We start from the raw sequence: 25,749 nt of genomic DNA, 5'->3' as shown, positions 1-25,749 counted from the left end.
CCACTCCGCCCTCCAGCTTGTACTCTCTCCGCCCAGGCGGGGCATTTCCAGCTATTCCTGGCCAGGCGTGCCCTTCCTGGCAGGAGGAAAGCAAAGAACAATCAGGCCAGGAGTCCAGGGGCTTTGTTACAGGTTCCCAGCCCTCATCCTCACCTCCCACGCCCCTCTCTCCTCATCTCTGCTCAGCAGAAACAGCACTGCTTTTTCCTCCTGCCTCCGACTCCAACGTGGCTTGGCATGGCACTGATACTGGGCCTGTCTGTATTTAAAATTTCATATTTTGTTCGTTCTGGAGTTTTTTGCATTAATTCTGATTTTTTACAATGTTTCACTGAAATATTGTTTATCTCGATTACTGAATGTATTGGTGCCCCCTTAAATTTTGTGCCCAGGGGGATGCCTCACTTGCTTTGCCTTAACCACAGCGCTGCTGTGCTCAGGGAGTTACTCATTCATTCATTCATTCCACATTCAGTCACCCAGGGCCTCCTCTGTGCCAGGGCATGTGCTGGGTGCTGGGGAGAGAAATGTGAGCCCCACACAAGGCAGGGTTGGGGAAAGACAGCCACGAACACTGAGGGCTATGGGACAGTGTGGGGAGGTACAGGGCAAAAGGCCATCAGGGGAATCAAAATAATCCCGGCTAGCATTTGGGGGTTATTGTGCGCCAGGCTCTGAGCTGAGGTCTTGCCATTAGCATCTCCTTTGGTTTCCTCAACAGCCCTTCCGTGTTTGTAGATGCTTGTAAGTAAGTAACAGATGGGGTTCCTGAGACCTGGCGAAGTTACATGCAGGTAATTTGCACAAGGTCACACTCTGCGCAGTGGTGGAGGTGGGAGTTTAGTCCAGGTCCCTCTGGCTCTGGGCTCTCACCTGCTCTGGTTAGTGCAGCCCCCTCCCCCTGCAACCCCCTGGGGGTGTCAGGTAGGTTGCATGGAGGAACTTTGCATTGAGCTGGCAGTTAGAGGATGCATAGGAGTTTACAGGGAGACAGAGTAGGTAGAAACTTCCGGCAGCAGGAACATTTGCAAAGTTAGTAAGGCTTAGAGAAAAATTGCTATCTTGATGTCCACAGTTCTAAGAAGCCGGGAAATCTTGTGAAGAGTTGCTTGTGCAGAAACAGGCCTGGGCCAGCATCGCTTCCTCTTTCTGCCTCTCCGTTTCCTAACGACGTCAGCATAAATAGGAAGCGTGAGAGGCTCTCTGCCGCCTGGAGACTCCAGCAGAAGGCTGGGCTGTCTCACCACGGAGAGGTAGGGCCGGGCTCTCGGGGGTCGGCTGAAGGGTGGAGTGGGGTTGGGAGCAGGGGACGTGTGGGGAGCCTGGGAATGAAAGGACAGGGAGAGCCTGTCCTTTGTTGGGTGGGCAGGTGAGCTCTGGGGACTGGGGAGGTTGGGGTTCTGCCTCTTGGGAAGACCTGAGCCCAGACTCCTCGGGCAGCCAGTGGGCGAGGAGACAGCCAGGGGTGCAGACCCGCTTGGGTGTCTGGGGGGGCTTGGGAGGGCTGGGTTTCACTGGCAGGATCTGGCTATCCTGGCCACAGGGAGGTCAGCTGAGGTGGAGGACAGCTCAGGACTGGGAGTCAGACATCTGTGTGCCATCCATCTTTGCTTTGTCACTAAGTTGTCATTAAGGCCTTGATGGCAGGGAGAACATCTCCTCCCTGCCCTGGGCTTCTGTCTCCTCGTCTCTGGAAAGGGAAGAGCTCTGACAACCAAGAGCTCCTGGTTTAGAAAGAGAGAGAGAGAGAGAGAGAGAGCGCGAGAGAGCGAGCGAGAGAGAGAGAGAGTGTGTGTGTGTGTGTGTGTGTGTGTGTGTGTGTACACGCATGCGTGGGTATCCATGGGGATGCAGAGAGACTGGGAGGCAGAAGGTGAAGCCTGGAATCTTGCTGTGCTCTGGCCCAGAGCTCGGTGCTTCTTGGGAAGCTCACTTTGGAAGATCAGAAGTGGGCCCAGTCCCTTGCCCAGGACATATTTTTCCCCCTCACAGAATGCTTTTCACTGTCACATTCCGCCCTGAACCACTGTTGCTTAGTTGGGTTTGGGCCCAGATGCGTATGTTCTGTGCCCAAGTGTGTTTGCTGGGTGGGTGGGCGTCTGGGGGTGTCTGCATCACGGTGTGTGCATGTGTGTTCAGGTGTGTGCAGGTGCATGCATTTGCCCTGTGGATGGGAGGCCAAGTGTTTCTATGGGTCTGACTTGGGGTGCAAGGCTCCGGTGGCAAGTTCATATGTGCAATTTTTAGTCTTCAAAGGCCCTGCTGTTATCTTTTTGCATAACCGGATTCTAATTTTCTCTACTTACCGTCTTTCCTTCTTTCTAATAGTTTCATGAGTAAAACCTGTCCTATTAGCTTTTGGTCACTCTTTTCTCCATTCATCAGTTTTACTTATGTTCTGCTGTATCCACCAATACTACGGGATAGTTCGTGAGTTATTTAATTTTTTTTTTTTTTGAGGAAGATTGGCACTGCGCTAACATCTGTTGCCAATCTTCCCCTCTTTTTTTTTTTCTCCCCAAAGCCCCAGTACATAGCTGCGTATCATAGTTGTAGAGTTGTAGCTCTTCTATGTGGGACACCGCCTCAGCATGGCTTGAGGAGCAGGGCATACGTCCACACCCAAGATCTGAACTGGCGAACCCCGGGCCACTGAAGCGGAATGCGTGAACTTAACCGCTATGCCACTGGGTCGGCCCTGAGTTATTTAATATTAAACAAGTAAATACATGGATATCTGCTTTATTAAAGATTAGAATGGCCCAGAATTAGGTAGCACAAAAGATAAAGTCTCAATTATCCTGATATACTAGTCCCACATCCCACTCCCTTTACCATACAGATTCCTCTAGAACATTTTCTAAGCATAGTATATAATTTTTCTTTGTACATAGATGGGAGTACAACATATATATTGTTCTATGACTTATTTTTTCACTTACTCTTATGTTTTGGACAATTTTCACAATAATACATACTGATTTAACTCATTGATCAACCCTAAGAAATACATGGCATTTATTGGTTTGGGCACACCACAGTTTATTCAATCCTGTGTTGATGGACACTTAGGTTGTTTCAAATTTTTCCACACGTATGAAAGTGTTTCTGCAGCCCAGATTCCTAGAAGCAAAATTTCTGGGCAAGAGATGGTACATTTAAAATTTTAATAGATATTGTCAAACCATCCTCAAAGTAACTGAATTAACACACAACCTCATAGTTATGCATAGAAACACAAGTTTCTCTTTAGGGAAATGATCAATCTTTTAATTGTGTCCGATGTCATGGATGAAAATTATCTGGTTCTTACTTAGATTTTTCCTTTCTCTGATTATTATTATTATTCCTTTTATGACATGCACAGAAAGTCCTTTGTCCTTTTTTTGACAGGTTCTTGGTCTTTTACCTATTAACTTTGAATGATTCATTTATTATGTGTATTAACCATTTATTTACCTATGTTGAAAATAATTTCTTCCAGATTATCACTTGTCTTTTTTTTTTACCATGTTTAAGATATCTTGCATGTATAAAAATGTGTTAATGGTTTTTAAATCAAATCTGTCATTTTTTTTTTTTTTTTTTTTTACTGTATGCTTTCTGGATTTGGTGTCTTGTTCAACCCCAAAGATTAAAGAAACATTTTTAAGGCTTTTATCATTTTATTTTTGACTTTTAGGTCTTTAATCCGTCTAGAATTTGGAAGGGTGGGGTAATGTGTAAAGTGATAAGCTAAGTTTTAAAAAAATTATCAGCTAATTGTTGCAATATCATTAATTATGAGTATGGAGCCCATCCTTTCCTCGGTGACTTGAGATGCCATTATTATTTTCCAAATTCCTACTTGGTTATTTTCCTTACTGTTTTCTGTTCCATCTGTCCACTGTTATATGCCTTATTATTTTTCTAGCTAATAGAGTGAGTCTCTCATGTTTGCTTTGTTATAATCTAGAATCAGTTTGTCAAGCCTGTTAAAAATTCTTTTGGAATTTTGACTTAGGTTGCATTGAATGTAAAGATTATTTGGGGGAGGATTGACCACAGGAGATGACAATGGTGGGCAGCCTCCTCCTGTCTGTGCCTTTGATGAGGAAGGTGCTAACATTTCCCTTAGACTCTGATGTTGCCACGAGTTTCTAGTAAATACCCAGAAATGCCATCGTTTCCCTCAACTCCTCATTTGCTGAAGTTTGTTTAATCAGGAATGACTTTTGTATTATCAAATATTTAGGATCACCTGTTAAGATAAACGTATCTTTTTTTTTCATTTTAACCTGTTAATCTGTTTCTTTTCATCATAAACAGATTTCTTAATGGCTCTCCGTCCATTTCTGGAATAATCTCTATGTGACCATGATGCATTCTTCTTTTAAAATTCTTTGTCAGATTGTCCTATGAAATTGTTTTTGTCCGGAATGAATTTGTGTTTTGCATTTTTTTTTCATTTCCAGTTTTTATTCCTACCATTAAATTTCTTCATGAGTTTGAGAATCTGGGTGTGCGTGTTTATTTTGAATGAGAAGTTGTCAGGTTTTTCTATCCTCTTTTTTCCCTCTCTCTCTCTTTCCTTTCCCTTTCCCTGTCATCCTCTTGCTCTATGCCCCTCACTCTTAGTGACTTTTAACCCTTATATTTTTAAAACACGTATTTAACTTATATTTTCCAACAGCATTTGGGCTTAACCTATAAATGCTCCTCCAAAACAAGACAAGATCCTTAGCGAGCTTTCAGTTCTCGTCTGCGTTCCACCCACAACCTTACGGCCAACTCCTACAGTAAGATCATCGGAGTTTTACTTCAATATTGTTATCATGTATTTATTTATTTTCACTTTATACAGTAACAATTTCCCTTTACTTAACCTTAAGTCTTATCAGTTTCTTTTCTCACCACTGATTTCAGTATCATATGCTGTCTCTCTTTCTTGGATTTTTTTTTTTCTGAAGTACATCCGAGAGTAATTTTTTTCAGAAAAGATCTGAAAAACTTTCTGTATCCTTACATTTCCAAAATGTTGTGTTTTTTTGTCCTTGAACTTCCAAGTAAGCTTGACTTTTTTATGATTCTAGGTTTAAACATGTTTTCCCTCAGTATTTTCAAGACATCACTATCTATTTAGAATTCGGGGTCACTTGTGAGAAAATCTTGCCAACCTGACCCTTGTCCCAAAATAACCTGTTTGTTTGTTTCCTTCTGGAAGCTTCTAGAATTACCCTTTTATTCTCTGATGACTGAAAGTTCACCAGCATGTGCCTGGGTAGGGCACTATTAAAAATGAATCGTGCTCTTCACTTAGTAGACTGTCTGCTTTAAAGCTCTGTGCAGTTTCTTCCAGTTCCAGTTACATTTGTTTGGTTGCACATGGAAAATCCCCAAATAACAGTGGCTTAACAATACATGTTTATTTTTCCCTCACATAAAAGATGGCCAGAAATAGACAGTTTCAGGCTGATACAGTAATTCCACAGTGACAAGAGGGATCCAAGTTCCTCTCGTTCTGTTGTATCAGCCTTGCATATGGCTTCCATCATCAAGGTAAACTTATGATCCAAAATGGCTGCTGGAGCTCCATTTATCACTTCCAAGTTTCAGGCTGGAAAAAAGAGGAAAGGCAGGAGGGCAAAAACTGACCCTTCCCACCTGAGACAACTCTCTTTAAGCAGCCTTTTTTGGAAGGCACACCGAGTGCTTCTACTCATATCTCCTTGTACAACATAATAGTCACATGACCACACCTGGCAACGGGAGAGTGTAGGAAAGATAATCTCTTATTCTGTACAGCAATAAGCCCAGCTAAAGCTTGAGCTTCTGTCACCAAAGAGGAAGGGACAGCTACGTAGGTGACACTGTCTGCCTTTCCTGCCCTCAATTCTCTCTGCCCTCTGCCTGTGGATGTTGAAACTCCTGGCTCCCTTTCCCAGGTCTCAACTTTTCTCTAAGACTTTCCATCTCCTTGCCCATTTGCTCTGTCTCCAACATCTACCTCGGTAACATGATCATTTGTAGTGTTCATTCTGTGATTTGACCCTTTACTGAGATTTGCTTTTTGATTATGGATCTCATACCTTCAAATTCCAAGAACTCTGTTTATTTCTTTGCATAGCAGTCTGTTCTTTCAAATGGCTCTGATCTCAAATCTCCCTGAGGATGCTAACTTAGATGTTTTAAAGTTTTGTGTTTGCTGGATCTGTGCATGTCCTTAGAAGCGTCCGTTGGGTCAGTATATGTCAGAACAGACACGTACGGTACTGATGATGGGGAAACACAGTCACTGTTGGTGTAGTGACACCACAGCCAGCCTGCTGCGGGCTTCAATCCCAGCCTGTCCCTTACCAGCTGAGGATCATGGACCAGTTACTTAACGTCCCTATTCCTGTTTCCTCATCTGCAAAGCGGGGATTCTAATAGTAACCTGCACATTGATGTATTAATATCTGTAAAGCCCTTTGAACACTGCCTGGCTCAGGGTAAGTGTTTAATAACTGTCAGCCACTGATATGAATTCTCTCTGTGCATGTAAATTTCATGCTTGTGTCCTTCGGTGACATTAATTTGTTTTAACTGTTTACAGTGTAAAGATAGTGATCTGTTCTCCACAATTTTGGTGTAAACTTTTTTTTTTCACTTTGTCCTTTGCTTCTTGATTCGGTTATTTTTATAAAGTATAGAAGATTTTGCTTTAATGTGCTATCTATCTGCCTTTGTCTCTCTGATTTCTTCTACTGCATTTAAGCTTAAATAGTTCAAAGGTATTCACTTCTATGGTTTGCAAGTTTAATATGATTTGACTTCTTACATTTAGATTTTTAATTTACCTGATATTTGGGGAATGGTGTGAAATAGGGACTTGGGCTGATATGTTTGTGTTGTTATTCAATTATCTTAGCACTTTTTATTATTCCATCACTTCACATTTATTCATGATTTCTCCTTCACCATATAGTACATTTTGGGTAAAAACAGAGTTTGTCTGGTCAGTATGTCCATTGATCTATCACGTGTGTGTGTGTGTGTGCGCGCGTGTGTGTGAGACAACACACTGCTTTACTTATCAGATCTTTGTAATAAATTTTGCTATTGGTAGAGCCTCCTTATCTTTAAAAATCTCATTAACTGTCCTCATATACATTTTTTCCCTCTGAGTTCTTGCAAAAATATCTTGTTAGATTTTGACTGGAATTGTGTCCAACCAGCACTTATTTGGGGATGAATTGCTCTCTTTACACATGTAGTATTTCTACTTATGATAAGATCCAAACAGAAGCTCTGAATTTTCAGGTTAGTCCCAGGTAGGCAGACCAAGCTGCACCAGCCCACGCAGACCCTCACCTGCCTACCCCGTGGCATTGCCGCCCCCCGCAGGCGCTAAAGTGGACAAATACGCTCCCCCAGCCCCAAACAAGCCTGCTCTTCTTTCCTGAGCATTTATCAGGCTAACCACTCTGTAAACATCATCGCGTTTGGTTCTCCTCAGGACCACCATGTGAGATATGAGCTTGTACCCATTTCACAGATGCCCAGAGCGAGGTGCAGGGAGCATTGGTGCGTTAGCCCAGGTCACGGGCATGGGAGGGCCAGAGCCTGTGTGGAAGGTCGGGTTGGCTGAGCCCGGAGCTGTGCTTTTCCCAACAAGCCAGCTGCTGCTCTGTGTGTATGTGTGTGTGTGCATGAACACACGTGTGTAAGCATGTGTGCATATCTGTGAGCACGTGTGCGCCTGTGTGTGTGCGTCTTGAGTGAATTTCAGACAATCTTACGGGGAGAAAAGTAGCCACGGCCCTCTGTTTTGCTCTCCTGGGTACTTCCCAGGCCCAGACAAGATGAAAAGAGGAAATCCCCAGCCTCCTGCGGAGAAAAGGGAACTGGCGTTCAGAGGGTGGTGTGGGAGGAATGACAGTAAATGGAGAGGGCGGGGACAGCACCAGGCCCGGAGGGTGGCAGTGAGCGTGTGAGCGGGCATGCGTGCGCGAGATCACACCTAGGGGAGGACGCGGGGGCCCCCAACACCCAGCGACCCCAAAGCAGGTGTGGGTCAGCAGCCCACGGGGAGCTGGGAGCTCAGGAGAAACCAAACACCAGGCCTGCCTCTCGGGTTTCCCCTCACCAGGGCATTGCCCAGGGGTACCTGATGCAGGACCCGGTGGGGACCGACTTCTCAGAGGTCATGGGTGCATCTCCCCCCATATCATGCCCCAGGCCCTGAGTAAGGGGAAAGGGCTGTCCCGGGTGTCAGGCTGAGTCAGGTGGGGGCTGGAGCCCCTGCATCAGGGCCGCTCCTGGCGTCACCCCACAGCACAGGCCGAGTCTCCGTGGCTACAGGACGGGAGCGGGCAGCTCTCTGCTAACACCTCCTTCCCCAGGCCTAAGGAGCAGAGTCCTGGAAGGAGGAACCACAAGAGCCGATAACATGGGTCTGGCCTGGCTCCCAGCCAGGGAGGGACACAAGATTCCAGGGCAGTGAGGACCCCGGACCCTACCCAGACCTGGACCCACCTGTGCCGGCGCCCTGCTCATCCAGAGTTGACCCCAAAGATGACGCTGACCCAGAGGCTGCTCCCCATCGCTCTGCTGGTTCTGTGCTGGGGGCTCAGTGTGGCAGGGGCCCAAGGTGAGCCCGATTGCTCCCTCCCCTTCCCTGTCCCCCTCCTCACAGCTGGTCCCATCCTGAGGAAGCCCCAGACCCCAGCAGCTCCAGCCTCCCCTCCCTTCCTCCCTCCCTTCTCTCTTTTCTTCTCTCTCCCTGATCTTCCGGAGCCTCTCTCTTCCTCCTCCCACACTCCTGCTCCTTCCTCCCTGGCCTCCTGTAAAGTCCCTCCCCACTTGTGGCCCTGCTCCGCCCACGTTTCTCAGTGTGGCGTTCGAGGCCTCTAACCTCCAGGCCCGTCATTCCAGCCTTGTCTCTGCCTCTCCTTCCCCACCAGACACTCTGCTCCTCTGACGGCCTCAACTGGCTCCCACCTCCCCACCTTCGCTCCTGGGGGGCCCTCAGCCTGGGGGTCTCTCCCTGCTTCAGCCCCAGCATCTTCCTCGTGCTTGGAGGCCCGACTGGGATGTTCCTCAGACTCCTGAGGCCCATGAACCCCCCTCCCAAGGGGTCCCGTGGGAACCGCAGTCTCTTTTCCCACCATCAGGCCTGGCCGCTGACCAGGAGACCAAGGTGGGGAGGTCCAGGGTAGGGCTTTGCCTCTTAGGGTGTGTTTGTGCCTCTCCTTCCAGGCTGCCCCGAGGTGTCCAGGAGCAGGGCCTGTGCCTGATGGGGGTCCCCATCCTGGCGTGGGAGGGAGACCCTGGCCCAGGAGCAGGACACAGCAGGGGCTCAGGAGATGTGCTGTGAATCAGCTAGAATATTGTTTCTATCCAGACAGGAGGGTCTACCACCAGGACGCTCACACCCACAGAGCCCCCGGCCCCACGTAGGGCCCCTAGGGACCTCTGCCTGGTAGCCAGGAGCCTCTACAAGACTCCAAGAGACCCCTCTTCAGTGCCACGTGCCCCAGAGGGGCTGGGAGGGGCGGTGAGAAGGGACCCCTGGGGGGAGAGGTGTGACCCCTTCCTGCCTCTCCCCGGTCAGGGACCATCCCGCTGCAGACCCTGAGCTGCCATAACGACTACACCAGCCGCATCGTCTGCAGCTGGGCGGACACCCGGGACGCCCAGCGGCTCATCAACGTGACTCTCCACCGCAGGCTGAACGAGTGAGTGACGCGGGGCCCGGGGGCCGGAGGGCAGGGAGGGCGCTGCTGCGAGGGGCTGTGCCACATGGGGGTGGACGGAGGACAGAGAGGGAGGCCCCTGCCCCGGAGCCCCTGCTCCGTCGGGTGGCCTGCCAGGCCCGGGCGCTGGTGTCTGATGTCAGTGTTTCTGAGAAGGGCCGTCTATGTAATATTGTGCTTGATGATGGTCCTGGTGATAATTTTCTTATTTTATCACAGTTTAACAAAATCACCCCACAGAGTGGGTCTCAATCCATCCTCACTGTGAGGCAGGCCAGGCGGGGACGTGTTGCCCAGTTCACAGATGAGGAGACTGAGGCTGTGGAGGTGAGGTCCCTCCTCCGGCCACATGGTGGGTGAGCGGCCGAGTGGGACCAGCGTCCTGTGTCCAGCCTGTGGGGTGGGCTCCATGTCTCCCCGAGGCCTGGCCTCCTCCAGAGTGTGGGGCTGCTCCTTTCTCCCCACGTGGTCTCCTGGGCACACGCCACGTGGGAGGATTCCTCACACCATGCTAGGGTGTTGGTGAGAGTAACTCACCATAACAGACATAATTAAACAGCCGGCCTCACCGGGTCCGGGGAGAGCCCCTGGAGGCCGCCCCGTGGAGGAGCCGGCCCTTCACACGCCACGGCATCGCCCTCTCTCCTGCTCTCCCTGGAGCCTCCATCCTCCTCTCTCCACTCTCCTCGACTCCCCCTCCACCTCGCCCCTCTGCTGTGACCCCTCCTCCTGCACTGAGACCACAGACGCCCCCAGAGGAGACGCTCCTCAGCCCCCTTCCTGCTCACACTGCCCGCCCTGCCTCTGCCTGCCTCCGTGGATCCCCCTGCAGTGATTTCCTGTCCCAGTCCCCTCTGAGGCCGCAGCTGGGGGTCCCATCTGCTCTTGCTGCTCAGGGACATTGCTGCCACCACGGTCCCCACTCTCCCTGTGCCGTGCATGGGCCCTCTCCCGGGATCTTCCCCAATCACTGAGCCAATGTGCCCCAACCCCCACTTACAGATGCCACCCAGGGCTGCAGCTCCAGGCACCTCCTGACCCCATCTCTGCGGGCCAGGACCATCCTCTGCTTCCTGTGAGGTGACACTCCTCTAAAGAGGTGTCTACACCACTGTCCCCAGTGCCTTTCCAGTTTTTCTCTCCTGAACCCGCTCCCCCAGGGTTCTGCTGCCCCCGACCCACTCCCCCAGGCCGCCCAAACCGCTCCTGCCACAGGCGGCAAAGCCCTCCTTGGTGCTGAATCTGAGGGCCAGTCTCAGCCTCCTCCCTGCTGGGCCCGTGGGCAGCGCCTGACCCGGACTGCCCACAGCGTCCTCGGGAAGCGCCCCTTCTCCTGACTCCGGCCCCCACCCTCACCCTCCTCCTCATGTCTCCCTGGCCTGCCCTCTTCTGTCTCCTTGTCTGCTCCTTTCTTTTGTCTCCAACTTGAAGGATGAGATGGGGAGTCCTTGGGCCTCCAATCTCAGATCCTGATCCAGTGGGCAGAGATCCAGCCCCAGGCCACGGCTGACACTCTCACACCCTGTCCAGCCCGCACCTCCCCGAAGCTCCAGGCCGTAGGTGCGCTTGCCTCTCCCCTTCGCCCCTCAGATAACAGGCATCTTCAACCCCAACGTCCTGAGCCAAATTCCTGCTCTGCTCCCAAAGACTGCCCTCGCTTAGTCTCCCCATCTCGCTTCACTAAATGGGGGCTCCTGGGGGCTCCAGCCAAACAACTGAGAGGTTTTTTGTTGTTGTTTTTTAATCTCTTTCACCACCTTGCCTCCCCACCACAGCATTCGATCCAGCAGCAAATGCTGTCAACATTGTCTTCAGATAGAACGTGAATCTGCTAAGACCATCGCCCTGGTTCATACCACTTCCTCTAGCTTGGATATTCTAGAAGCCTCCTAACTGGGCTTTCTGCATCCCGTATTGCCATCCCCCCTCAACCCAATCTATCCACAACCCAGCAGCCAGAGGAATCCTTTCAAAGCATACACCAAAATATGTCACTCCTTTGATCAGAACTCTCTAAATTTTCCCCACTTACAGTGAAATCCAAATTCCGTAAATTCCTTTTAAGCGCTGGCGTCCTGTTCCCTCGCTCAGCTAGTCTCCTAGACCACCCTCCCTCACATACTCCACTCTCTGCACACTGGTTAACTGCCTAGTCATGCAACACTCCAAACTTGTACCTGCTCCAGGGTCTTTGGACTTGCTTCCCTTTACTTGAAATCCCCTTTCCCCAGAATTTGCTCCCTCCCTGATCTCCTTCAAGTTTCTGCTCAAAAGTCACCTTTTCCAAGAGGCCTTCGCTGTCTCCCCAATTCAAAGTACGTCCACCACCCCGGCCTTTCTGGCCTCCTCATCCACCTTTATTGGTAACCACTCAATAATGTTTGTGAATGACTGATTCTTCTTCACTCTGGGCTAACCTGTGTCCTCTCCTGCCAGGGACCCCCTGCAAAAAGTGGCCTGCCATCTCAGTGATGACATGCCTTGGACAGACCGCATTTGTCCCGGCTGTGTGCCCAGAAGATGCGTCATTCCCTACAAGCTTTTCGTCCTTGCTGACAGAGACTACTTCTCATTCCAACCAGACAGGCCTCTGCGCGCCGAGCTCACCGTCACTCTGACCCAGCACGGTGAGGCCTGGGGGCCCTGGCCAGGGGTGCTCCCTCTGTGGACAGTGGGCCCTACGGGTGGCCAGACTGCAGGAGAAGGGCCAGGGAGTGAGAGCCTTCAAGGGGTGGAGACCCTGCTTGGGGTGGGTTTGGTCTCCTGAGGGAGGAGGATGTGGTCTCCTCACTATGGGGCCTTGGAACAGGTGCAGTGTGATGAGCCCTGGTCAAAGGTGCCTCCCCTGCACCTGGCGGCTCCCCCGCCTGCCAGGACATTGCCTCCTGGCACTGGAGGCAACTCTTGTAGAAGAACCGTTCTTAGGATTCACATAAAAGCTTATCTGTTTAGAAAACTCTATCATCTTTGTGGTCTCATGTGATGTCTGCAACCACCCACGTATAGACAAGGCTCTTGAGACCCCAAGAGATGACGTAATGTTTCCAAGGTGCCCCCACAGAGCAGTCATGACAGTGACGGGTCAGACATGCCGAGTGCTCCGTGCACGCTAGAGGGGAGGTCACCCCTGACGGGCTTCGATGAGTCACCCCAAAGTGTGTACCATGTGTCCACGGTGGCCCAAGAAAGTCAGTCGTCATGGGTGGGAGTCAGTGATCATTTTATATAAATAGTTAGGCTTTATTGGACTGTATATTAGACAGAAATATAACCAACTTTTCAAACTCTGCATTCAAGGTAACTGTTTCTTAGAATGAGGCTAAATTAAGAAGAAGAGTCATATCATAAGAGTTTACGTAGACATGGCAAAAACCACATATGTCCCGGGCTTCCAGGAGACACTACCGATTCTTATTTAACCCTCTAAACAACACCAGATTAGCAGTAACACTATTGTTATTGCTGTTTGACTGGTGAGGAAACAGGCGGAGGGAGCTGGATGCTCACAGCCTCTCAGCGGCTGGTGGCAGAGCTGAGATTCAAACCCAGGAAGGTCTGACTTTAGCGTCCTGGGTCCCTAACCCTGGGCCACGCTGCTGTCCCTGCAGGTGTCAGATGGGGAGGGGGCTCCAGCCTTTGCTTCCTGCCTCTTTCCATTCCAGCAGCACAAAGCTGTGGCCTGGGAGAGGGGGTGGGTTAGTTCGTGGTGAATTCATTTCAAACAATGTCTCAGAACACGTGTTTGGTGGACGAGAGAGAGTCCCTCCCGGGGGGAGCTAAGAGTACCGGCCGGAGAGGCCAGGAGACACCAGGTGTGTCCGGGGTGAACACCCACTGAAGGCAAGTGTGTGCCACGTGCCAAGGGCAGGGGACAAGGAGCCCGTGGGAGGTCAGACAGGCTTCCCAGAGGAAGAGCTTTGCAGGAAGATCTGAAGGGTGGGGGGAGGAGAGCACGGTAGGAGCATTCCTGGCAGAGGAAACAGAGTGTGCAGAGCCTGGGAGACCCAGAAGGGCAAGGCAGATTGGGAAAAGCGCTAAAATTGTGTCCTGGGAGCACCAGCTTCAAGAGGGCTGGACAGCGGGAGGAAGGAGAGGGGCAGCGCAGGCAGGGCCTGACTGGGGGGCTTCTGTGCCCTGCAAAGGAGGTTACAGGTCAACATCTAGGCGATGGGGAGCCATTGAAGGGGCATGACATGACCAGATGTGGGTGTGAGGATGTCGGAGGTGGGTGATGTACAGGCTAGATGTCAGGGATTGGAGGGGGCAGGAGGCTGGAGCCCAGAAAGTGACCGAAGGCGCTCACCCCGGGGAGAAATGATGAGGACTCAGCTGGAGTGTGGCCAGGGGATGGGAACGAGGGGGCATGCGAATCAAAGTTAGAATATACACGCAGTTCATTCATCAACCTGTTCGCTCGTGGAGCACCAGCATGACCAGGAGAGCCCCGAACACACCAGGCAGTCTCCCTGCCCTGTGAAGCTATGGCGTGGAGCAGGGAAGGGTCATGCTGGAGACGGGGACAGCTCAGAAATGGGAGGGCAGTGTGACATCTGCCTCCTGGAGCATATGCTGAGTAGGGAGGTCAGTTCCAGCCCAAACCATTTTGGCAACGAATCAGGAAGTCGCGGGGTGCTGGGGAGGGGACAGGCGTGCATCTCATCTGCTCTGAGGATATTTCGCTTCCTCATTCAGTTTCTCCAGCTGTGAAAGGAGCTGGTGGACTAACCTCCCTCAGGTTGGATGAATGGGTTTTGTTGGGCACCCAGGGTTCAGTTGGCAGCAGCTTCCCAGAGCTCCGGGCTGAGAAGGGCCCCCTCCATGCCAGGCTCATGGGCTAGCTGTGCAATGACTGACTGGTGATGCCCGCATGGCTGTGGGTGGGAAGCGGTGCCGAGTATCTGCCATGCTGGGCTGAAGATTTTCTGAAGGCTCCAGCTCTGCCAGGCTCTCACACGCCACGTTCACGTCCAGCACAGAACTTTTACATCTTGTTGGGGCTCTTATCGAGGTCTTTGTTTGAAAGTCATCTCTCAGCGTTTAGACACAGGAGCTTCAGGAGAGCAGGAGCCGTGCCATTCACTACTGCATCTGCTCGCCCAACACTGTAGCTCCCAGCAGATGTTTGCTTCTGTTGGTCGATGGAATGATTTCATGAAAAGCCTCTGAAGGTTGCCTACATGTATTTATTCATTTACTTACTCAATCATTCACTCGCTTTGTCCCCAAACTCCCAGAACCACGACATCTCACGCCCTGGGGGTCGGGAAGGGGTCAAGACCCAACTTCTGCCACCCACATGCTACTGGACTCCCTGGGGACGCAGACCCGGAAACACACAAATCCACCAGGGTTGTAAGGACCACACAACCGTCTATGGGGGGACAAGAAAAAGAGCGATTCTGCCTGGGGGATGGGGACCAAGAAGGTTCTGGAGGAGATGTTTCTGCTGGGCACTGAGAGGTGCGGGACACTGGACAGGGGGACAGGGGAAGGAGGGTGGACAGCAGGAGAGGGCGCAAGGTGAGCCACAGCAGCCTTTGCTGGAAGGAGGCCACATAGGCCACATTCTGGGCAGTGGGGTCCCAGGGACAGAAGGAGGCTCCACTTAGAGTTTCATCGCCAGCACCGTCGACGGAGCTCATGTTGTATGTGCACGGCAACCTGCACAGCTCTCACTCAAGATCACACTGAATCCCACGAATCTGCAGATGAAGGGCCTGAGGCCCACAGAGGGGAGGGGTCTTGTCCAAGTTCCCCCAGCTGGTGGGGGGGGCAGTGCTCCACCTGGAATCCAGGTCTCTCCACACAAAGGCCAGCAGGCCCTTGACCGCCGCACAGGCGTCCAACCCCTCATGGGCCCTTTACTTCCTCTCACTCCAGTGCAGCCCCCCGCCCCCGAGGACCTCCAGGTCACTGCTGCTGGGGACCATTTCCTGCTGACCTGGAGAGTGGCCCTTGTGGCGTCCCAGAGCCACTGGCTGTCCAACCTGGAGTTCGAGGTGGTCTACAGGCAACTTCAGGACTCCTGGGAGGTAGGGACCACGGCCAGCTCTGCCCCCAGCCAACAGGGATGCGGCCCAGCCAGCACCCGCTCCAGCAGCCCTTCTCTCCCAACAGGACGCCCCCACCCTCCTCTCCAACTCCTCCCAGGCTGTCCTGGGGCCAGAGCACCTCCTGCCCAGCAGCACCTATGTGGCCCGAGTGCGCACCCGGCTGGCTCCAGGCTCGGGGCTCTCGGGACGGCCCAGCCAGTGGAGCCCGGAGGTTCGCTGGGACTCCCAGCCAGGTAACGCAGTGGGGTCGGGGTGATGCCCTCTGCGGGGAGGGGGCTCATTACAGCTCCGGGACAGAAGGAGTCCAGGAGGCCACACTGCGGGATTCCACGGACCTTCTGTGCCCCGTGTTTGGAGTCTCTCCCCTGGGCCCACCCCACCCCCTCTGTGACCCTGCAGAGGCAGCGGCTGCATCTTGCTCACGTCTCGGCCCCAGTTTGCTGCACAGGTTCTGACTGGGGACAATTACAATGAGAGTCACGATGGCACCGTGAGCGGCTCTGTGGTCCTGAGAGCTCTGCCGCGTGCAGACACACCAGCGTCATTGTGTACACCCCAGCACTGAGACGTGCATGCTCTCCCCGCTTACACAGGGGTGTGAAGGTGCACAGACTCGCTCTGCTCTGTGCTCACACAGCCGGCGGGTTCAGGCTGACGTTTAACCCCTGGTCTTTCTGGCCCCAAGGCCCATGATCTCTCTGCGATGAGTCTCATGGTGGCCCCCTGAGGGCTATGGGATGACTGAAGGAGGGAATTACTGAGGGACTGTCTCCCTCCCAGGGGATGAGGCTCAGCCCCGGAACCTCCAGTGCTCCTTCGACGGTGCCACTGTGCTCAGCTGCTCCTGGGAGGTGAGGTCCGAGGTGACCAGCTCAGTCTCCTTCACCCTCTTCTACAAGTCCAGCCCCAGTGCAGGGTGAGTGTCCCCTTCCTCTGTCCCCTCCCCTCCTCTGGGCCTTGCCCTCTCCAGGCCTCCTCCTGTCTCTGGGCCCCAGCAGCAGCCACAGCTCCTCCCTGATGTCTCATCCCCTCCGTGGTTCCTGCCCCCCTGCCCTCACCTCCACGTCATCCCCAGGGAGGAAGAGTGCTCCCCGGTGCTGCAGGAGAAGTGCGGCGGCCCCTACATCCTGCACCGCTGCCGGATCCCCGTGCCCGACCCCAGCAACCACAGCCAGTACATCGTCTCTGTGCGGCCAAGGGAGGAAGAGAAATTTATAAAGAGCTCAGAGAACAGTGAGTGTGCCCCCAGCCTTCTGTGTGGGGGTCTTGGGACAGCACTGTTTAGTTGTGTAAGCCGTAGAAACTCAGGGTTCCTCAGGGCCCGGTCTTCCCGTGTGTCCCTTTCAACGCAACACGGTCCAGTGAGCAAAGTCAACAAAAGTAACTCTAATCTCTTCTTGAAGTTCTCAAGCAGCAATAGTACAACAGTGAATGGCAAATAACATGAAGGAAAATTCAACTGATAATCCCCAGGAACACATCGTTAAAATATTTTTCTTCCATTCCTACAGTTCTGCTTTTCTCTCCAATTCGGCAGCTGCCCTGAAGCTCTTACTGTCAACCACGCCCTGCTGGTCATCCCACCAAACTTTCCCCTTCATTTCCTCTTTATATCTTTCTCTTTTAGGTTTCCAAAGTCCCCCATTGACTGATATCTTTAGTCTTGCTCTATGATTTACTTCTTCAATTGCGGGCTAGGGTGTGTGCAAATAAACTGTAATTCCTTCATGTCAACATCTCTGATTCCTGTTATGTAGCAAGGACCCCATGCAAAGGACACTCCTACATTGCTTCGTGATGACCAAGCTCTTCTGCACAGTCTTTACTGTGTGCCAGAGGCAGCAGCCAGTTTCTCTTGTCACCTGGGTTTGAATCCACTGCTTACTCTCTGGGGAGCTGCAGGGTTGCCATCTCTTCCGCTCGTTAGCTGCCTGTCCTTGACAAGTTACTTAATCCTTCTGGGGCTCAGTTTCTCCATCTGTAAAGTGTGACAGGTTGATAGTACCTACAACATAGGGTTGTTGTGAGAATTGAGTGAAATAATTCATGCAGATTGAACATCATTACAGTGCCTAGAACGTAGTCAATACTCCAGGATAGATCCAATTAAGAGTGATTTTGTTTTTACTTAAATGCTAGGAGCACCCCATGCCTTGGGTCGGCTCACTACAAATGAGTGTATCTCAGAATCTCCCCAGAGAAGGGCTGCTCAGGTCAAAACAGATGATGTGATGAAGTGGGGGCACAGAGACCCCAAGATGGGTGGGGCCTGGGGCCTGGGCCAGGGGAGACAGCACCTGTGACCAGCATGGAACACAAGGAATGTTCCATGGGAGGATTGTTAGGAATGATGCTCCCTAAAAGTTTCCCTCCCTCCAGTCCAGATGGCTCCCCCGACACTCAATGTGACCAAGAGCAGAGACGGCTACATCCTGCACTGGAGAGCAGAGGAAATGATCTACAAACACATAGGTCACACCTTCCAAGTCCAGTACAAGAAAGATGCAGCCTCATGGGAGGTGAGGGCCTCTACCTGGGGAGGGACCTGTGTGGAGGAGGGGGTGAGATAGCACCCAGGAGGGCACGATGTGTCAGGTGCTGGGACTCGGTGATCACGACCCCGTGTGGTCAGCAGGTCACCATCTCGTCCTTTGGTGAAGGCACTGAGGCTCACAGAGGTGACATGACTTGGCCAAAATTAACACAGCCAATCCTGAATTGCAAAGGGAGCCTAGGGTGGGGAGGGTTGAGAGACAGCTGGATAAACGGTTTTCCAAAGTCGTAACGTGCACATTTCTTCAGAAGAATCTTGTCCGGAGCGCAAATGTGCTGCCGCTAAGAGCAGAGCTGTTTATATGGAATCAGGCAGGGCCCAGCGCTGGGCTCAGTCTCCTGCCCCCTCCCTCAGGCAGCCCTCGGGGCCTGTGTCCAGAACCCGAGGCTCTGCAGAGCCCAGATCAGAAACCTCGGAGCCAGCCCCAGACATTTAGACTGAAAATGGGAAACTGAGGCCAGGAGGGCGTGGGTCAGGCGTGGAGCTGGGAGTGTGCCCCAGGCTCCTGAGCCCCTGTCTCAGAGTCCAGAGTCCAGTCATCCTGCACTGTGTTCCTGGGGAGGCCATCATTGGGGTCCAGGTTGCCCCCAGAGGAGCTGGGAGGTGGAAGGGTTTCAAGGCTGGGGGACCCGATGACTCCTCAGGGTCTCTGGGCCTCGGTGCTGTAATATGTCACAGGGGTGAATTACAAAAGGTGCGGCCCCCGGTCCTATCCAGAGTGCTCTCCCTCCGTGGGCACTGGGCTGAGTCCTCCACGATGGGAGTGATGCCGCATGAGACCTGGAGATGCGGGCACAGCTGGGGACTGAGGGCTAGCAGAAAAGCTGGGGTGCAGAGGTGGGAGGGGTTTGCTGCTGCGCACACGTGCCCCAGACAGGTTGCCACAACCTCAGCACCACTGCTCACACACCTGCACCCACAGGAGAGCAAGACAGCGTCCCTCCAGAACGCCCACAGCATGTCCCTGCCACAACTGGAGGCCTCCACCGGGTACCAGGCGAGGGTGAGGGTCAAGCCCGCCCCCGGTGGCTACAACGGGATCTGGAGCGAGTGGAGTGAGGAGCGCTCCTGGGTCACCGAGTGGGGTATGTCTCCCCGGCCTCCACCCACCCTCCTGCTGCAGCCCAGCTAGGCAGAGCACAGGGGTGATGCGGACATGGAGATGTGACCCCGCCCCGCCCAAGCAGCCTTCCATCCCATGAGTCACTAGTCATTGGAAAGTGACACCTGGTGTGACACAGGCTGCAGGTGAGGTCTTGAGAGAACAGAGAAGAGCAGGTTTCCCCATCAGTCCTCGCTCAGACCAGACCTTAGCCCTCTATTAATATGGGCCATGGTTTCATTAGCCATTATGGCAGACACCAACCCAGGGACCACTCAGCCTGGTTTCCTGTTACCATGGCAACAAACATCGGGAGCTGCAGACTGAGGCCTGGGACCGGAGGTCTGGGTCTGATTTCTCAATCTCCCCCACTTCCCTGCTCTGGCTGCTTTCATTTCTCCCTCACCTTTCCCCACAGGGGCCACAGGAGACAAGTGCAAGACTAGGTCCAGGAGGTGGTTGCAGAGAGGAGGGAGGAGTGGGGAGCAAGCGCCCCAGACCCAGGCGGCCTTAACAGGGGAGGAGCCCCGGGGAGAGGGCCACAGTCAAGCAGAGAGGGGGGCTGGACACCAGGCCCAGGGAAGGACACCAGGGGAGTCCCGGAGGGCCCAGCCTCTGAGGGGCTCCAGGCTGCCTGGCAGGAAGTGTCGGGGGCTCCTGATGGGCCTCTGCACCTGCTGGTGCCTCCACCAGCGCAGCTTTCCCATTCTCTGCCTCTCCAATCTTCCATGTTCCTCGAGGCCCAGTTTATATGCTGCCTCCTTCAGGAAGCCCCTCGTGATTGCCATGGGCTGCAGGCACTGTCCCCTCCACAGCACCTCCTGCTACTGGAAAGGATCTCCCCTCTCTGTCCTCCCCAGTACTTGAACGCTGTGGGGGGTACAGACCAATGCCCTCTGCTTAGCCTGTATCTGGCCTCCTCTCTTGTTTTGCAACCCTCAAGGCTGTGAGCTCTGGAGCTCTGCGCCTGCACAGAGCAGGGTTGGGGGCACTGACCTGCCCACGTCCTGAGCCCCCAGCCTTCCCTCCCCCAGATGCTAAGGCTCCTTTTCCTTCCTTCCTGCCCGGAAGTGCTGCCCATGTGGGTCCTGGCGCTCATCCTGGTCTTCGCCACCCTAATCTTGCTCCTAGCCCTGCGCTGCTGTGGCATCTACGGGTACAGGTAAGAGGACTCCATGACGGGGGGGTGGGGTCCCCACGAACTTGGGGGGTGCCAGGCACCTCACAGCCAGCTCCCTCCAGTCCCTGCTCTGCCACCTACTCCCTGAGGGTCTTGGAAAACTCCCCCCCTCTCCCTGGGCCTCAGTTTCCCCTCTGAGCTTGGAGAACATGAGCAGGGGGCAGCTGCCCTGAGGGCTCTGGCGGCTGTCACCTCCCTGCTGTCTTTCCAGGCTGAACCGGAAGTGGGAGGAGAAAATCCCCAACCCCAGCAAGAGCCACCTGTTCCAGGTAGGATCTGCCTGTGAGGGCGGCTGAGGTGGGAGGGGCTCTCCTGCTCCTGTGCCCTGGCCCCGTGCCCCCGTCCTCCTCCCCTTCCTGTGGCTTTGAGTGGTAGGGCGTCCGTGGCCAGGGAAGGGGCTGGGAAGCTCTAAGAGCCAGGCCAGCTCCTGCCAGTTCAGCCCTGCCAACCCCTGGGTCCCGCAGATGCACAAGGTGCCCCGGCTGCGGGGGCCCCCGTGGACCCGGAGAGAGCTGAGTACGGGGGTGTCAGGATCCAGGGTGGGCTCATGGAGGGGGTTAGTGCTACTGGGGGTAGGTGGGCCGGTGGGAGGCAGAATGGCTTCCTCGGGGACAGGACGTTGGAGCTGAGTTTTGAGGGGTCCGGGGCGGTGCCAGGTGGGAAAGGCCGCTGCAGGCAGAAGGCACGTGGAGGGTGGAGACAGGAGCCCTTCATGAAGGGAACTGGGAGGTGGGCAGTGAGGCTGGGGGCACACCACGGGAGGCTGCGATGACCCCTGGGTGGGAGCCAGCGCCAGGGTGGAGGGAGCCTTTTGGTCAGGGAGGGACGGCCAGCTCTGCCCGCGGAGGGCGCTCATGGCCAGAGTGGGGGAGACCGGGGTGTGAGCGTGGAGGCAGCGACAGCCCAGATCAGCAGACTCGAGGGAACAGGGTCCCCATCCTCGGATGCTGGAGGACCCCCGGGAAGTCCCAGCCCCTCTCAGGCCTCCCCTTCCTGGTGTCAGAAAGCGTGGCTTGTCCTAACGGTGCTGAGATGTCCCCGTGTCTGGGCTCACTGAATCCCCGGTCACCCCATGGCCCTCCCCACCCTCAGTTTCTCAATGGCCCCCACACCACAGGCACACATGTCCTCTCTCTTCCAGAACGGGAGCGCCGGGCTGCGGCTCCCAGACAGCGTTTGGGCCCTCACCAGCAGGAGCCCCCCATACCAGGGGCCGTGGGGCAGCCACTTCCCTGAGCTGGAGGGGTGAGTGTCTGGGCACGGGATCGCCAGGAGGTGGGAGGACAGCCCATCGTGCACCTCAGGGGCTCAGATGAGGTGGTCTCTGGCCTGAGGGCACTGAGAAGAGATCCGTGGAGGCTGGTGTGCACTATAGCAGGCGGCATCCCAGTTGGACATCGGGAAGAACTTGATTCCCAGGTTAGGGAGGGCCGTGTCTCTGACTTGACCCGAGATGGGAGACTGCAGCAGATGACTTCTCCCTGCCCTGCTGCCCAGGGAGACCCCACACTGCCCTGACCTCAGGGGGTGGCCGAGGGGCTGCAGACCTCGTGGCCTCAGCACGCTGCCCCCAGCTTACCACTCACCCTCAGGAGAGGGGACTACACGCAGGGATGAAGGAGGGGGATGACTGAGCCTGCGTGGCGGGGCACTGACCTGAGCCTGACGCTGGGGCTGTCGGGGAGCCGAGGGTGGGGGCCATCCCTGGGCGAGGAAGACCCTGGATGAGAGCCCAGAGGCTGGTGGGCGAGATCTGTGGGGAGACGAATGAAAGTCCAATGTCCCCCTCCAGGCCTGCCCCCTCTCCTCGCCCTGCTCTCTGCTCCCTGTGAGCCCCAGTGCGCCAGGCTTTCCCCCAACCCTGAGCCTGCGCTGGGGCTAAGGTGTCTGCCTTGGGTGGTCCCAACATCTCTGCACCTGTTCTCCCCACAGGGTGTTCCCTGTAGACTGCGGGCACAGCGAGGTGTCACCTCTCACCACAAAGGACCCTAAAGATGCCCGGGACTCACCATCTGAACCTGACACGACTCCGGCCTCCTCGGACCTGCCCACCGAGCGGCCCCCCAACCCTCAGCCGGGCCTCTCGGCCCCCTCAGTCTGTCCTGAGAGCCTGGTCTCTGGCTTCGACTTCAATGGCCCCTACCTGGGGCCGCCCCACAGCCGCTCCCTGCCTGACGTGGTGGGCCCGCTGGCGCCCCCGCAGATGGGCATGAGCCAGAAACCACCACCTCCGGGGTCCCTGGAGTACCTGTGTCTGCCCCCGGGGGGACAGGTGCAGCTGGTCCCGCTGTCCCAGGCGATGGCACAGGGCCAGGCCAGGGATTTGGAGAAGAAGCCCAGCCCAGGGGCTGAGGAGAGCCCCTCCCTGGAGACAGGGGAAGGCCCTGCCCCTCCTGCACCAGGGCTGGTGGTGGGCGCTCAGGACTCAAAGGGCAGCCCCACAGCTCTGCCTGCAGGCTCTGGGGGCCCTGAGGACAGCGGCGTGGCCTCTGGTTATGTCACCACTGCAGAGCTGGCCCTCGTCCCGCCCACAGGGGCCGCCTCTGTCTCCCAGGCTCCGCCTCTGGTGCTCCCCTCAGACCAGGACCACAGCCTCTGTCCTGGACTGGCCGGTGGGCCCCCTGGGGCCCCGGCCCCCATGAAGCTAGAGTTTGAGGGCTATGTGGAGCTCCCTCCCACCACAGGTCATTCCCCCAAGTCCCCACTGGTCAGTCCTGCTCCTCCTGCAGCCTGCAGCCCCATCCTGAGCCCAGGGGAGCCTCGGGCAGATGCGGCCCCGGCCTCCCCCCACCCCGAGGGGCTCCTGGTCCTGCAGCAGGTCGGTGACTATTGCTTCCTCCCTGGCGTGGGGTCTGGCCCTGTCTCACCCCAGAGTAAGCCCTCTTCCCCAGGACCCTGTCCTGAGATTGGGGACCTCAACCAGGCGCTCCTGCCCAAGAAGCCCCCGTCCCAGAAGCCCCGGTCCCAGGCCATTCCCCAGGTGCCAGCTATTCAGCTCTTCAAAGCCCTGAAGCAGCAGGACTACCTGTCGCTGCCCACTTGGGATGTCACCAGGCCTGGGGAGGTGTGCTGAGACCCTTAGACCCCGGGGGGTGCGAGTGGAAGGAGAGGGTCTGCTTTCCCTCCGCTCTGCCCTTCTCTCCCCCCAGCCCCTGGTCCCTTCCACAGTCATCTCTGCAAAGCCAAGGAGAGGCTTCCATGTTGGAGCAGATGGAGACTGGGAAAAAGAGTCCACCACCGCCTTCTCTCTCGACCCTCAGCAAATCACTTCTCTCCTCTCTCTCTCTCTGTCTCACAGACACACACACACACACACACACACACACACACACTTTTCTTTTGAGTTACCTTAATTTTAGGTTCTGAATTAATAGAACATTCCATACATACTCATTCCATTTGCCCTCACTTTCTTTTTTACCAGGTTTTCTTGCTTTTGCTATTTTCTTCTTTCTCTTTTCACTGATTTATTATTAGTGTGAGTTTGAGGTCCAAGCTGAGCCTATTCTGAGATGTCGTGTCTCACTCAGCTAGTCTGATGCTGCCCTGGCTGGTTGTGCTGGAGGACCTGTGTCCGTGGCCTGTCCCCGGCAGCATGAATGCACGTGATTAGATTCCAGCCCAGGTGCAGGAGGCAGGAGGCACTGGGACAGGGGCCATGGGGGTTCAAGGCTGGGAAGAGCAACCCAGGACTGGGCACGCTTATGCCAGGCACTGCAGCCCCAGACATGGCGGCATAGCGCCTGCCTCAATTGTCACTCCAAGAAATGGGCGTGGTAAGGGAAGAAGTGTTCTGAGCTCACCGGAAGGCTTGCTGTCTCAACGAGGGGACTGGGGAGCCTCAGGGGACCATGGGCCCTGCATCGTGTAGAGGCCACTGAGCGGAGCAGCCTGCAGTGCTGAAATGATCTTTCTACACCCAGGCTGGTGGGCCTGGGGAAATTCGGGAGGGGAGGGGAGGCCAGGACCCAGGTCTACTATACAAAAGTTGGGAAAAACTGCTCAACAAAGGAAAGTCATCAAAGGGCATGTATGCTTTCGGTCTTATAGTCCAAATCTCCCTGCTGCCCCTCTCTCCAGAAAGACCCCACAGCTCCCACTCCCACCAGCCACATACGGTGGGCTTCTGGACTATGTCTAGGCCTACACTGGGGATTATGGTTCTTTGAAATCTTTGCCTTTTTGATGTGCAAAACAAGTGGCATTAAATCGTTTTAATTTGCATTATTTGATAATTACCATGTTGGCACATATATTCATGTTCCTTGGGGATTGATATTTTTTTACTGGGCTAAGCCCATTAATGTCTTTTGTTCTGTCGGATGTTCATCCTTTTCTGATTGAATTTTTGAAACCGTTTACATACGGCCTTTCTTAGATGGTGCAAATGTTTTTCGTAGTTTGTGGTTTGTCTTTTAATTTTGTATATGAGGCTTTGGGTGTCCACCATGTCGAGTTTTCTGTGCTGTCAAATAGATCTGCTGGTGAACTCCTTCCTAACTCCACGTTTGGTGTCAAGTTTACAAGGCTTTCTGAACCTCTTCAAAACTGCGTTCATCCTAATTTATATTTTTTCTAGTTTTTTTTTGTATTTCAAGCTTTTCATGTACGGTTGTAACGATTTTGAAATGTATGCCTGTGAGATGGAGAGCTAACTCTATGTTTTCGTCGAATGAGTAGCCCCGGTGTCTGCAGCATCTGTGGAATCATTCACTCTTCGTTCGTGTATCTGAAATGCCACTTTTGTGACATAGAAAGACCCTGGATATACTGAGTCAGTTTCTAGGCTTCCAATTTTATTACATTGTTCTCTAAATGGCACCCCATCTCTTTGATGGTTCTAGCTTTATGTTTTAATAAGTGGCAGAGCAAATGTTCCTGTTACTTTTCTTCCTAAATCTCTGTTCCTTACAGGAGTGTTTGTGGTCGAAGAAAATTACAAGCAACTTGAATATCCACCAATAGTGAAATCAGCAACAATATTTTAGTACATTCTAAAGAAGAATCCTGTGTTAAAAATGAATGAAGTGGACCTACATGTTAGAAAGCAGTCCAAGATATTAATCCCAAAATGTTCAGACATTGGTAACTGCAAAAAATGGCAATAAAATATTTTTGTTGTAAAACAAAACCAAACCCTAAAC

The 25,749-nt window shown here is 53.8% G+C and overlaps 1 protein-coding gene across 2 annotated transcripts; it reads left to right on the top strand.

The window, feature by feature from the left end:
• The first annotated feature begins 1,151 nt into the window (after positions 1–1,151).
• LOC106800473 (cytokine receptor common subunit beta-like) lies at positions 1,152–25,741 on the top strand. Of its 2 annotated transcripts, none has more exons than XM_087448955.1 (14): positions 1,152–1,253; positions 8,364–8,611; positions 9,575–9,698; positions 12,153–12,343; positions 15,597–15,748; positions 15,834–16,002; positions 16,550–16,685; positions 16,845–17,002; positions 18,149–18,288; positions 19,246–19,408; positions 20,497–20,587; positions 20,817–20,874; positions 21,747–21,850; positions 22,538–25,741. In XM_087448955.1, the coding sequence occupies exons 2-14, from the start codon at positions 8,536–8,538 to the stop codon at positions 23,676–23,678; spliced, it is 2,703 nt and encodes a 900-aa protein (XP_087305081.1). In that variant the 5' UTR covers positions 1,152–1,253; positions 8,364–8,535; the 3' UTR covers positions 23,679–25,741. The 2 variants fall into 2 exon arrangements, with proteins under 2 accessions (XP_087305081.1, XP_087305082.1); XM_087448956.1 differs by lacking the exon at positions 1,152–1,253 and adding an exon at positions 7,390–8,028.
• Positions 25,742–25,749: the final 8 nt, after the last annotated feature.

This window comes from Ceratotherium simum, chromosome 25, assembly GCF_057802395.1.
Source record: "Ceratotherium simum simum isolate JZ-2026a chromosome 25, ASM5780239v1, whole genome shotgun sequence".
NCBI classification, from domain to species: Eukaryota; Metazoa; Chordata; class Mammalia; order Perissodactyla; family Rhinocerotidae; genus Ceratotherium; species Ceratotherium simum.
The sequence above is the reverse complement of the archived record's forward strand: the minus strand, read 5'-3'. Positions and strand labels throughout refer to the sequence as shown.

What these genes read in the sequence shown, in the direction of transcription:
- LOC106800473 (XM_087448955.1), top strand. Translation starts at nt 8,536, where the DNA reads ATGACGCTGACCCAGAGGCTGCTCCCCATCGCTCTGCTGGTTCTGTGC. An exon ending in CTCCACCGCAGGCTGAACGA is followed by an intron (nt 9,699 to 12,152) that starts GTGAGTGACGCG and finishes CTCTCCTGCCAG; the next exon opens with GGACCCCCTGCAAAAAGTGG. An exon ending in CACTTCCCTGAGCTGGAGGG is followed by an intron (nt 21,851 to 22,537) that starts GTGAGTGTCTGG and finishes TTCTCCCCACAG; the next exon opens with GGTGTTCCCTGTAGACTGCG.